Source organism: Alosa pseudoharengus, unplaced genomic scaffold, assembly GCF_046254945.1.
Source record: "Alosa pseudoharengus isolate Yale_2024_CS ecotype anadromous, Long Island Sound unplaced genomic scaffold, YU_APseudo_1.1 YU_APseudo_1.1_scf_11, whole genome shotgun sequence".
Taxonomy (NCBI): domain Eukaryota; kingdom Metazoa; phylum Chordata; class Actinopteri; order Clupeiformes; family Clupeidae; genus Alosa; species Alosa pseudoharengus.
Genome location: NW_027468576.1, coordinates 7,312,094 through 7,325,555, shown reverse-complemented (window position 1 = coordinate 7,325,555; position 13,462 = coordinate 7,312,094). Strand labels below are relative to the sequence as shown.

The 13,462-nt window shown below is 47.6% G+C and overlaps 1 protein-coding gene across 10 annotated transcripts in view; it reads right to left on the bottom strand.

Moving 5' to 3' along the window:
- The window catches only part of sgip1a (SH3GL interacting endocytic adaptor 1a), a 63,170-nt gene that overhangs the window by 12,471 nt on the left and 37,237 nt on the right, over positions 1 to 13,462 (bottom strand). For 7 of the 10 annotated variants that reach the window (XM_076277882.1, XM_076277876.1, XM_076277880.1 and 4 more), the window contains 6 exons: positions 6,832 to 6,843; positions 5,679 to 5,703; positions 5,307 to 5,424; positions 4,584 to 4,669; positions 2,810 to 2,884; positions 1,778 to 2,581 (listed from right to left, as the gene is read on the bottom strand). In XM_076277882.1, the coding sequence (XP_076133997.1) occupies positions 1,778 to 2,581; positions 2,810 to 2,884; positions 4,584 to 4,669; positions 5,307 to 5,424; positions 5,679 to 5,703; positions 6,832 to 6,843 (1,120 nt within the window). Of the gene's footprint in view, positions 1 to 1,777; positions 2,582 to 2,809; positions 2,885 to 3,548; positions 3,636 to 4,583; positions 4,670 to 5,306; positions 5,425 to 5,678; positions 5,704 to 6,831; positions 6,844 to 13,462 lie in introns of all 10 variants that reach the window. The other 3 variants (XM_076277886.1, XM_076277877.1, XM_076277881.1) reach the window with 3 other exon arrangements.

Sequence of the window (13,462 nt, the reverse complement as noted above, 5' to 3'; positions counted from 1 at the left end):
AGAGGTACAGTATGATAAATATGATTAGCCCAAATCCTTTTATTCTATTTTATCCATGCCTATTAGTCAAAAGAAATGTCTACAGCTCAACAGAGGAGTAAACCCTGTGATCTTAGCCACTGGTCATTTTTACTACTGCACTTGCTGCCAGACCAGTCTGAGCTGTAATGTGCTTACCATAAAAAACATCCAAGAATCCGTGCTGAATGTGCTCTAGTCTAATTCATCACTGGTGCCACCACTGGCACAGTGGCAGTTTAACACACTAATCGAAGGGCGACCCTCCATCATGCCATGTCAGTGGCCATGTGTAGCTTGCCTTACCGCCATACCTTCTACTCTGGAATGGTGACACAAGAGAATCAGTCATGCTGAGCTACAACTTCATAATTAGTCTTTTGTGGAAAATTGTAACAATGGAAATTAAATGCTAGCACAATTTAAGTATAATTGATAACTTGTGCCTTTGTGCGTGTGTGTGTGTGTGTATGTGTGTGTGAAAGGAATCCCTCTGTTTGAATAAAAAGCTCAGTGGCAGCTTGGGACCCCCGTATGACAACAGCTTTCTCGCGCCACTCCACACACACGCGCACTCGCACTCGCACTCGCACTCGCACACGCACACGCACACGCACACGCACACGCACACGCACACGCACACGCACACGCACACGCACACGCGCACGCGCACGCACACGCACACGCACACGCACACGCACACACACACACACACACACACACACACACACACACGCACACACACACACACACACACAGACGTTCACACGTCTCTCGTCCAGCTCAACCAGAGCCAGTCTGCTCTCCCTAATCCCACCCACTGCCCAGGTCACTTCACAGCGACAATACATTATCATCGCCCACCGCCTCTCACTGACTGCCGCTTCTCTGGGGTCCAGTCCCACCCCACATCCAACACCACCCTTGGACTCTTGGGTAAATGCAGAGGGGTAACTCTTCCTAGAGGAAGAGCTGCGAGCACCATTGCTCTTGTGCTAAAACTGGGTAGTATGTGCTGGTCTGCTGCAGGTGCTTACTGTTCATCCCATTTGAATAATGTGTTTGTCTCTTGTGGACCACAGTGCTATTAGTCATGGTCCTCAACAACTACTGTGCTTTTGATTCCAGAGCAGATTGCATTCATTATCATTACATAATGATGCTAATTTTGCTCCTGTGGGGATGGAATAAAGTACCACAAATCTCTGTGTATATTGTGTGATATTATGGTGGTAGGCTGGTGTATAATGTTATATTGTGTATAATGTGTGATATGATGGTGGTAGGCTGGTGTATAATGTTATATTGTGTATAATGTGTGATATGATGGTGGTAGGCTGGTGTATAATGTTATATTGTGTATAATGTGTGATATGATGGTGGTAGGCTGGTGTATAATGTTATATTGTGTATAATGTGTGATATGATGGTGGTAGGCTGGTGTATAATGTTATAATGTGTGATATGATGGTGGTAGGCTGGTGTATAATGTTATAATGTGTGATATGATGGTGGTAGGCTGGTGTATAATGTTTTATTGTGTGATATGATGGTGGTAGGCTGGTGTATAATGTTATATTGTGTGATATGATGGTGGTAGGCTGGTGTATAATGTTATATTGTGTGATATGATGGTGGTAGGCTGGTGTATAATGTTATATTGTGTGATATGATGGTGGTAGGCTGGTGTATAATGTTATATTGTGTGATATGATGGTGGTAGGCTGGCGCTGGCACTGCAGACGGGACGGGGACTCACCACTGCCGGTGCCTGCAGCTGGAGGGCAGGGCCCAGGGGACGACACCACTGCCCGGTATGTAGGGGGTGGGGGCGGGGGAGGGGTGGCACGGCTGGCCTGGCTGGCATCTTTGGGCGAAGCACTCGTCTCCGTCAGCTCGTCTTTCTGTTGGTTCCCCTCCGGACTCTTGAGCTCCTCCTGGCTCAGGACGAGGGGCGGTGGGATCGTACACGCAGCCGTGTCCGGCGGGCTCGTCGCAGAGTCCAAGCCCGCCTCTAGAAAAGGGTCCGGCGGAAGGCCAGGGGGGGATTTTAAGGGTGGTGATTCTACAGATGAAGGAGGAGGAGGAGGAGGAGGAGAAGGAGAAGAGAGAGGGACTATATCCTCAGGTGGTGGAGGAGGAGGCGCCGGGTCCTCTGGTGGAGGTGGGACTGCAGCAGGAGCAGTGTCTTTGGGTGGGGTTTGAGCTGCCGGAAGGGGAGGGGCAGTCTCCTGTGGAGGTGATTGAACAGGTGGAGGTGACTGTGGGCAGGGCTCCTCTGCTGGGGGAGGGGAGATAGGCAAGGGAGGAGGAGTGGGATCTGAGGCGGGGGGAGGGGAGGTGGGTAAGGGCGGGGCCGGCTCATCAGGAGGAGGTGGGGATTTGGGGAGAGGTGGCGCAGGTTCCCCAGGTGGAGGAGGCATGTTGGGCGTCTCGTCGCTGAAACAGACCCACTTGTCTGCGACCTCTTCCCCAGACTGAGAGCCATCTTCTGGGCCGAAGATGTTGTCTAGATCGGCAATGGACGGCTTCCGGGACCCCTCGTCCTCCTCTCTCGACACATCTGATGTAGACGGTGACCAAGAACCAGCATATGGAGAGACACAGTTGGCAGTGAGAAATACAGAATAGAGAGGCAGAAAGAGGCTGAGAATTAAGAAAATGAAAGCACAGGGGAAGAGAGAAAGACTGGTAGACAGAGAGCTCAAAGAGTGAGGGAGAGACTCTGAGAAAGCCAAGGCATTGTTATTGTTTTTGGGGGGAGCAGCAGAGCGGAAGGTGGCTCTCTTACCGGTAGCGTCAGCTGGGGGAGAGCCACACGGAGGGGGGGAGGTCGGCACATTCTTGGGAGGGAGTGGAGGTGGTGCTGCAATGACATCAGTGCTGCTGAGACAAGCTCTCATCATCGGCCTCTAGTGGCCGGAGGCCAAGCCTACATTACTCAAGCTTTGGGGGGAGGGGGACATGACATGCCCACAAACTCATGCACAGGCTAGAGTAGTAAGTCAACAAGCAGATGCAAAGAAATAGAAAGAGGGGAATAGAGAGAGAGAGAGAGATAGAGAGAGATAGAGTTGGGAGATAAAGAGAGAGAGAGAGAGAGAAGGATAGAAAGGATACAAGTGTAGTAACAGATGAATGCAGACAGACGTGAGAGAAGACAGTATAAAAGCAAGAGACAAACAGACAGCAAGCGGAGAGACAGACTCTGGCATGGGATGGCCAGCTCAGTCACAGTGGCTCTGAAGCAGGTATGGCTTCCACTGAATGGCTTTTCTGGGCTTTTGTCGCATGAGATGACTTATTAATGGGGAGCTTGGGGGGGGGGGGGACAAGTTAACATGACAACACGCATTCACAATAAGGACTGGCGACGATCTCTCAGCCGGAGCAGGGCTGGGAGGGGGGGTGGGGGTTCTTGATGGCTTTATGGAGAAGCAGTCCATGATTCCGTGCAACCGTCACAACCAGACAGACGGGGGGGCCGACAACAGGTGGAGGCAATGAGTTCCACATGAGCAAAGACTTACTTCCTGTGGGAAAGGGTCTGGGCAGAGAGGAGTCCGCATTTAAGTTGGATACGGGTGCACCCCACACCTCAGACTCATCTATCACCGCTACGTTTGACCAAACAATAAGTGAGAGAGACAGAACAAGAACACACAGGCACCGGCGGATTAGCTTAGTGTTAGGGGTTAGGCACACTTCAGGAGACGGAAGCTGGTGTTACGTAACCACAGCTCAACGTCCTTAATCAACACGCTAGCCATGGGGGTTGAGGGAGGCGCAAGGGGGGATGTGTTGGTAGAGGGATCAGCCTCTGAATAGATCAGGAGACTAGAGAGTTCCGAGAAAGGCTACCAAGAGGCTGTCACTTTCTTTAATTCCCTGCCATCTATACACAGAATAAAAAAATAGCACTCAAGCTACACTGCAAGTAAAGCCAAGCTCTTGTGGTGGAGATAGTTCCGTCATAATCTTTCTGGGAAGCTGTGATATTAAACCACGAAAGCTTTTTACTCCACAATGATTGGAAAAAAACATTTGCTTAGAACTTACAGGACGATTTGTGATGTAGTCAAGACCCTTCTAAATATGTTGAACTCCACTAGGACACTGAGTGACATTAAATATTCATCTTACGCAGGTAACAGGTAGCCCTCCTGTTCTTGTGGCTGGTCAAAAGATCCTCTCTGGGCCTGTTCTATTTCCTGTTACTCTATCTGACAGCCAGGGGGAGCTACACAGTGTTTACCAACGAGTGAGCCCACTGCTGCCACCCTTCATGAATAAGAACTTCTATTGAAAACCACTGAATATCCCCTGCAACTGAGAACCCGACACAAGCCGGGAGCTCACAGGAACATGACAGACTCACATAAACATAAGTGAGAGTGCACACATTGTACCTAAAACCAAGTGCTCACAATCATCCACATTCACAATCACATAGGGGTGTAGTGATTCACATGTGTCCTTCCCACTGAGACATACTACATTTGTGGACAATAACAACATAAAGTGCATGATATTGCAATAGATTTCACCTATTTGATCCAGATTACCTTCACTTTTGATTTCATCAAAGGCTGTGTCCAATGGAGGCCCAAATAAGGCTGTAGCATCCTCTGGTACCGAGGGTCTCTTGCTGCTGTGGGGTTGGAGCAAAACATACAATGAAGGCAACAAACATCCAGCACACAAAAAAAACACTATCCATCTACTAATTCAGTCACACGCAATGCCTTGACATCAAGACATTTTTAAATGTGAATGTCTCTCCTGTGCCTAAGGCAGCCAAATCCTCACGTCCCAGAGTGACACAGAGGCACACCGTGGCAGACTCTGTGAGCTGTGATGTGATGTGATGCAAGCGCTCTCTACAGTGTTAGATAAGAACCCGACAGTCCTAAAATACTGGCTACAGAAAAAGGAGTTCAGAGTTTCTGCACCATTTTCTGCAACTACTTATTATGAGACATTTATTTTATCCGCAAAAATAAATTCAACCCAGCTGCCCAGTACTTATCTTATAAAGACATTCATGTTACTTGGCAACACTTTCAGCTTGTTACAAAAAGCACACTATGCAAGTTCTGTGTTCCTAAAAGAAAGTACCAAAGATACTGTATGATGAGATTGCAAAATCTTGAGGCCACATTCTTATTGCTCGCATCATGCCGCATATGCCACTATTAGGCTGTTTTTTGTCCTGGGGCCGCTTATTGGACTAAACAACCAATGAAAATGCCCGTTTTAATACTTGGAAGTGGGGTGTTGGCTGGTACCTGGGTGGCTCTGGGGGAGGGATAGGGGCAGGAGATGAGGAGGGGGTCGCCTCTGGGGCAGCAGCTGGGGCAGGCGTCACCGTGGGAACAGCCCGTCTTGGTCTGGCAATTTCCTCACCTACGAAGACAAGCATCACAAAATTTATATTCATGTATGTTATTGATTCCAAACAATCTAAATGGTGTTTATTAACATAATAAAAAACAGTAATTCAAATGATTTATCCCAGGTTAATATGCAGTGAACATCTCATTGGTTTTAACACAGATAACTGTGCGCACGCACACACGCACGCACGCACGCACGCACGCACGCACAGAAGTACAACTTATTAAATCAAATGACTACACAGAGTTAGTCTTCATACTTACTAGATGTATTTCTTTTCAATAGACCCTGGAATGAATACAGAAAATACATTTAAAATATTCATGCTTGAGAATTGAAAATGCTCTGACAAACATAGTCTACAAAGTGGAAGTGCAGAGTAAATACGCTCTTATTATCCTCCATTACATTTATCAGCAATAGAATGGATTAGAGTTTCATGACACACTGAAAAACAAGAGCCTGTCATCTAATGAAGGTTGGATGATGTATGGCCTTGTGCTAATGTCGAAGGGGAGAATGATCTACGTCCTCATGACTACAGAGAAAGCAAACAATAGATTTGCACACAGCCGTGCAACACTGAGGTATTGTGCCGCATCAGTTTGCATTCACTCAGAGCTACACATGTGTGCAGGACAAACAGTGGCAGCACTGCTGGCTGCATATGTGCTTGCTTGAGACAGAACCTCTAGATGTATGCCTTTGCTCATAAAAAGCCACATAAAAAGCTGAATCAGGTGGCCATCAGGTGGAAGGTGTTCATTTTTTATCCACATCAGAATAACATGTCTCACAAAAATGCTGACTATAGTAGTCCCTGATTATTCTCTAAACCCATGTCTTGGCAGGTACTGAGGCATACTTACTCATCACTTATTGACAGCGCTGTGAGCTGTGTGGGAATGAACTAAGGCCCCTACAGTGACTAGGGTTTCTATAGTGCAGTACAGAGATACAGAGCAAGAAAGACAAGAGGATAGACATCAGAGAGACAGGGTGCCTGAATGTGCAACACATGCTGGTAAGTGAAAGGGCTACATAGCATGACCATCTCTATCTGTTTATAGGAGCTGTCTGTGCTATTGTGACAGAGTCTTGACATAGTTGAGATACAGGCAGAGGAAACAGAGAGGAAAGAGGTGGAGTTGTCTCTAAGAGGGCCACTGCCATGGATAGAAGGCATGAACTGAGAGATCAAAGAGAGTTGTGAGCAGTCGGAACTGTGAGTCCTCAATTTTTTGGGTTGTCCCACTGTCTGCAAAAAGCTGGGTGTAGACTCCTTCGGCACTTATGACCAACAATCCAATCACAGCTTCATGAGCAAATCACAGCTTCTCTTTGATGTCACAGAACTCCTCAACCCCACCTACTGTGAACAGAAGGTGCAGAGAGACAAAAAAAGAGGACACTTACCGGACTACGTCTCTGTGTTCAGCATAAAGGAAGAGAGAAGAGACACCTGGTCAGAAAGTGACAAATCAGTAAAGCAGACCAACTGTTTATGTCTAAATGACCACCAGCACAATGTTCATCAAACGCACTGGTTGTAGGACTGGCAATTAAGATCAGCATTCTTGTTGCTGGTCCCCATACAGACACACCTATTTCCTAAGTTGTGACCATTGGTGTTATGAATTCCATATTTACGCTTGCAGTTACCATTTGGGTCTGACTTAGCAACTGTATGGTCATGGCGCACAAACACAAGCAGTGATATGGATCTATAGATGTGTCTGAGAAGGGTTGAAGGAGTGTTAGCCTGCACCAGTGCCACCTGCCAGATCCCCCACACACCCAAACCCACCGAAAGCCCTTTCTAACCGGGAAAGCGACAGGGCTAAGAACGAGCCAGACTGGACATTGAATTTAGTTAGTGTTACTGCACATGAAGCAGAAGGAAATATGAGGGGTGGGACAACACCTATGGACAACACATAGTGAAGCACTGACCCAGTTAAGCACCCTTATGGCAAAACAAAATTGTTTGACAAATATATCCATTAACAAGCACCCACTTCAAAAACAATATAACAACTGCATGATGGGATATAAGCAAGAGAGTGTGTGTCAGTTAAATAGCAGTACCACTGGCGTAAGGTGCTGGTTAGATTTTTTTGTGCACTAGTAGAGAAATTAGGGTCAGACACCAAATATTCACTGATCTGTTTCCAATTCCCTCTTCCCATCTCAGTAGAATGACTGCAGTGGGAAAACATGGCATAAGAAGATTTTGTCATATGACACACCACAGTAAGGCTTTTTCAGACATACAGAGCAGTGATTCATAACACCTTGTAGGAGGAGATGTGCACTTTGTGGCTATATATTTTAGCAGGTCCTAAAATGCCACAATTCAGCAAAAACCTCTCATATCCACAACTAAACTACGTTGTCTTTACTTCCTCTAATGTCAGCATCTATGAGAGCTCTATCGGTCAGAGCTGACTCCCTTGGCTCACGCACTGCCAGGCTACAGCAGTGGCCACTCAGACTGCATCATCAGGGTCCTCTCCAGGGCACTGAGCCATGACTGATTACCGTGATGTAACTAAGGGCGGGCTGTGCCATCCAGAGGCTAAACACGATTGGATTAGCCAGCTACGCATCACTTACCACCACCAACGAGAGCTTGTCAGGAAGAGAAAGGTACAATGAACTCTTTCTACCAAGAGCACAAAGGCACCAAGAATCACATCTTGACAAAAAGGCCCAACAGCGAAAGGTGTATCAGATTGAAACATATCAAATATGGTAACCAGAACAACTTTCAATGTAGCAACTGTATAAATGAAGGCTGGCCATCATAGAATTTGGCACTCCGTTACACATATTTAACAGGTTGATAAGTCATCTTTATAACTTTCAGTGACTCAGTAGAAATGACTATCACATCACCATAATAGTTTAATCTGCTGTTGAAATTACACCTAGTTACCAAATGAAATACTTTGTGCCAAGTGCTTGTATAAAGAAAAAGTACCCCGTCTGTTCAAGACTACCGTTTAAGCCCCCAGTTTTTCCTGGAACTGAAGGTTAAAGGTAAAACGGAAAGAATGATGGATCGATCTCTTTTCCAAACCCTGCACGCTGAGAGGATTTATGAAGGAACTCTGACATTGGCCCCCTGTGGGAGGTTACAGCTGAGAGCTATTACAGAAGCTGACTTCCTCGGAGTTATTACTTTTTAGGAATTTCTTATGTAAGACACTGAATTAATACAAACAATCTATATATATTCCACACTCACAATCATTTGGACAGTGTTTGGATACACCACCAAACAAACACTTACTAATTATAAACAACACTAAATAGCATACAAGTCAACACATACAGCCTCAGTGTGCCACACTAAACACCCACACATTCCTATACAGGCCCACACACAAGCTTCAACAGCCAGTCATGATCAGCTAACTCAGCCTGCAACACTGTGTCCAGGGAAGGCTACAAGAGTAGCCCGACTAGAGGCCAGCTGCTATAACCCTCTGTCAGGTTCAGTCTTGGGCCAGCAGCTCTGGGCTTACAGCTGACCCCTGAGTCCTTACTGCACCTCCCCTCCCCTCACCTCTCCCCTCACTTACCAAACCTCACCGAGCTCGGTCACTGAAAACATCATCAAAGTAGAATGGTACAAGCTTCCTCAAGCTTCCTGTACAATTCTACTGAAAATACAATTGGGTGGGAATTATGGCTGAGTATTCATTCTAGTCTTGGGTTGAATTTATTTCTTGATACCTGATGTATGATTTATTTATTTTAATTCTCAAAACAAAATGTGTCTCGGAGAAAAGACATGTGTTGCCAACATTATATAAACAACACAGCATAATTTAACACCAGGTTAAATCAACCTGAACTAAAAATGTTACTTTAAAAAATGATTGTTATAGCCTATTCCCATTTAACACAATAAAGAAAGCATGTAACAACCCACAGACAGAACTGCATTTTAACAACACAACTGCACTTCATTATAGCACATCATGTTTGCCATGTCCCATTTAAGTAAATGCACAGTGTGCCATATCAAACTGAGCATGCAAAAGAAGCAAAACACTCTCTCAACATACACACATCATGAAATCAAAATCATACAGAATGTAGAGGGTTCTCAAACAGGCTGCACAGGTGCACAAACGAAACCCATGAGGAACCAAAAGCCCTAACCAGAACAGCTGTGCACACTGTGTTCCTGATGGAGGAGGAGGAGGAGGATGCAGGTCCACATGCTAATGGTCAGAGTGAACAAACACACCTCAAGGGAGAGGTGAGAGTGGAGGACAAGAGCTTACCGGACTGCTCCGCTATAGAGGCCAGCATTAATAAAAGACATATGATGGAGGGAGAGAGAGAGAGAGAGAGAGAGAGAGATGAAGAGAAAGACAATGAAAGTGAAAAGGAGGGTGAGTAAGAGAGAGAGAGAGAGAGTTGAGACTTTATTAGTTTTTTTATTATTACTGATTCATGGGGCTTATTAGAGGTGATTATGACTGATGTGTAACAACAGACAGTTCAAACACAAACCATCACACACATAAACATGCACACACACACAAACACACCAATGTCATGCTTCATTCTCAAACCACTGACATAGCAATACACACGCAGCCTCCAGAGAGGTCCCCAGCCCACCCATCCACCTGTGCAGCAGGTGTGCTGTGCTGTAGGTATCATGGGACAGCTCCTAGGTGTGCTGTGCTGTAGGCATCATGGGACGGCTTCTAGGTGTGCTGTAGGTAGGGGGTGGATGAGTGGCAGCCTCATGGAGAGCTCTGGGCTGTGGCCAGTGTGCTAGTGTGTCTGTGTGCTGAATGGGAAGCAGCCTCTTGTTGGGCCTGTGATAGATGAGCACTCGTAGACAGACAGCAGGCTTAATTTCACTGCATTTCTTACTTCCAGTAACTATATGCATGTGACAATAAACTTCCTTGTAATCAGAAGCAGGCTCGGCTCATGCATTAAACATATCCCACCCATACACACACACAGACACACACACACACACCTGCGGAGCCACACCTGGTCATTCCCTCACAGGAGAGAAAGGCCTGTGGGTCGGTACAGTTTCTGTTGAATGCCACTGCAGAACCTCTATAGGCTGAGCTTTTCTACAGGGGTGAGTGGACTATGAGTGTGTGCTGCTGGGTCATTGGACATTCAGGTTCATTGGACATTCAGAGAGAGAGAGAGAGAGACGAGAGAGAGAGGGGGGGGGGTATGGTGATGCAGAGAAGGAGAGTGCCAAAGGGAGCGTGTGTTCAGTTTAGGGGCCTGTTAACCTTTGCTCTTCGCCTCCATTCTCTAAGAAGATTTCAAGTTCAATCCATTGCCATGGTTACCATGGTAGGCACAAGTTGCCATGGCACAGGGTGACCATGTGACTCCTGTTGAATTCAACTTCAAATGTGAGGAAGGCCAACACACCCCACTGCCAGTGTGGGAATGTGTGTGCGTCTGGGAAGGTCTCTTGAGACAAGGTTATTGGTACTTAGGTGGTCAGTTGGGCAACATTTCTGCACACACTCCGGCATACATCATAGTGTGTGTGTGTGTGTGTGTGTGTGTGTGTGTGTGTGTGAGAGAGAGAGTGTGTGTGTCTACATTGCTCTAAATCCCTCTTTGTGTGGACTCCTTCCCCCTGTGCTGTGTACCGCTGGCCTGTGATTTAATTCCACTGAGCATCAGACTTATGTCACCTCGCTCAAATCCACACTGTGCGCTCCGACAACGCTGCTGCTCACTGTACTCCCCGCCACAGTTATCCAACAAGAGAGCATCAGACAATTCATACCTTCATATCGGACATATAGAATGTACCAGACGCTCTATTCAAAGTGACAGGGAAGGTATACATTACGGATAACGACACGCTTCCCTTGGTGCTTGTGATCAGCAGAACAACTGATCTACTGTCCCAATAAACTGTGAGTAGTAGGGCGACATGGAGTGCGCCTCAGAGTCCCTTAGAAAAGATCATTTCACACAAGGTGCTACTAAAACTGCAGTGTGAGTCAGTAAGACCCTGGGTTCTGTTTGTGCCAAAGAAACAGACACTTTATCTGGAACGGTATTATAATCAGATCATGAGCAGTCCTCATATTATCTTTTGTGATAAAAACTTAATGAAAGACCTTTAATAGAATTCCAGATGATTAATTTAAGCAAATCAGATGATGAAATTTGGCTAATTAAGTTTTGGGCAGCACAGAATGAGCGGAGGATTTGAAGAAGCTCTGGGGGAAAACAAGCAAAGTGGGCCAACGGTCTCAGAACAGGGGAAATGCGCATACACACGCACAATCACATTTTTACAGCCCTGGGCACAATGCACCGGATATTACTGCCATCAAACTCCAACATGAGCCACAAATCTCCCTGATTGGTCACCGCCTCACACACGTGGCGCTGGAAGCCTGGCATATTTCATCACGTCTCCAGCCAGCTGACCAAGTGATGCAAGATTGGCCAGCCACGCTAACTCCATCACACTCGTTCCACAACCTTCTTTGCAGGTACGCCGGCGTGTGTGTGTGTGTGCGCGGATGGTGGTCCCTCAGGTGTGTTCCGGCGGCGGAGCTGCTCCCCCAGTGAATAATTCAGAGCGGGCTCTCTATCTGAGCAGCCTCGGCCTCGCCTGGACTCACCCCGCCGCACACGCTGGACTGCTGCCGCCGCCGCCGCACACGGACGTCACCCTGCCTACTTTCCGGGGTGAATTATTAACCAGGGCCGACTCCTCCCGCAAGAACCTGAGAAGGGGGGGGGGGGGGGCAGGAGGATGGGCACTGGACGTGCTCGAGTGCAATCCAAGAAGGGTGTGCTTGACCAAGAGGGACAGAGGCCAGTGCAGTGGACTGTGAAAGTGAAGGGGAGCTGAGACCCATGCAAACAGCAGTACCAGACCTCGCTAAGGAGGATGGGGTGTGTCGAAACAGGATTACATAGGTGTGTGTGTGTGTGTGTGTGTGTGTGTGTGTGTGTGTGTGTGTGTGAGGAAGATGAATGTGACAGAGATATATGGGTATTCTGGCAGCATGTCATGTCAGACTCTCAAAGCTGTGTACAAATGGTCACTGTTGTTGTCCATGGGAACCTCCTCCTCTGGCCTGAGGCCTTCTGTATGTTGCTTACTGTGTGTCCTATAATGTCCATCTACCAGTGATCCAGATTCAGAGGAGCAGCTGATCGTCACAGAGCGGATGTGACCTTGCTTGGGGGGGGGGGGGGGGGGGGGCATCATGTGAACAATCACACAGGGTCTTGTATGTAGGCCATGTGTTTGGTACTCCCCCTCCCCTTTTCTCTTTGATGCTCCACCTCAAACACACACACACAAAGCTGCGTCTGCTGATGCCAATGCCTCAGTCTGACTGGCCCTCAGGACGCTTGCATGGTCGGCACAGTCGCCGCGAGCAAAAGCCGGCCGAGGATTCACTACATGGGTCTCAGCTTGACTATCCACACAGCATCTGGCTCAGACCCCAAAACCAAGAGATCTGCATACTCCATCTAAACCAGATGCATGGCCTTGTGTGTGCACTGGCCTGAGAGAGAGAGAGAGAGAGAGAACAAGAAACGATGGCATACACTCCCCTGGAGCTAGCGGAGTGTTTGTCCAACAGTGACAGTGGCATAGACGCGCGGCGCGTCACATCGCGTCACGTCGCGTCACATGCCCGCTGTCCCGCCATCCTGTGCTCATGTGCCAAGGAGCGTTCACGTGGCACCATACTGAGCACAGTGAAGAGGATTACTAGCAGCCCTCCACAGTCATGTGAACACGCTCGGAGGCTCGTCTGACGGATGGATGAAGGTCCAAAAACCCTCTCCTCCACCCCTCCCCTTCCCGCCTCTTCTGCCAAATCCCCCCACTCAGCTTTGGGTAAACAAGACTACTCAGAGCGCCGTCAGCACAGCGAAATATCCCGCTTTATCCCAACAAAAACACTGCGGTGTGTGACGGGGGATGTGGCTTTCGTCAGACGGCGGTTTGGTAATGGAGGCAGCGAGGAACAGTGAGGTCAGGAGAGCATCCAAA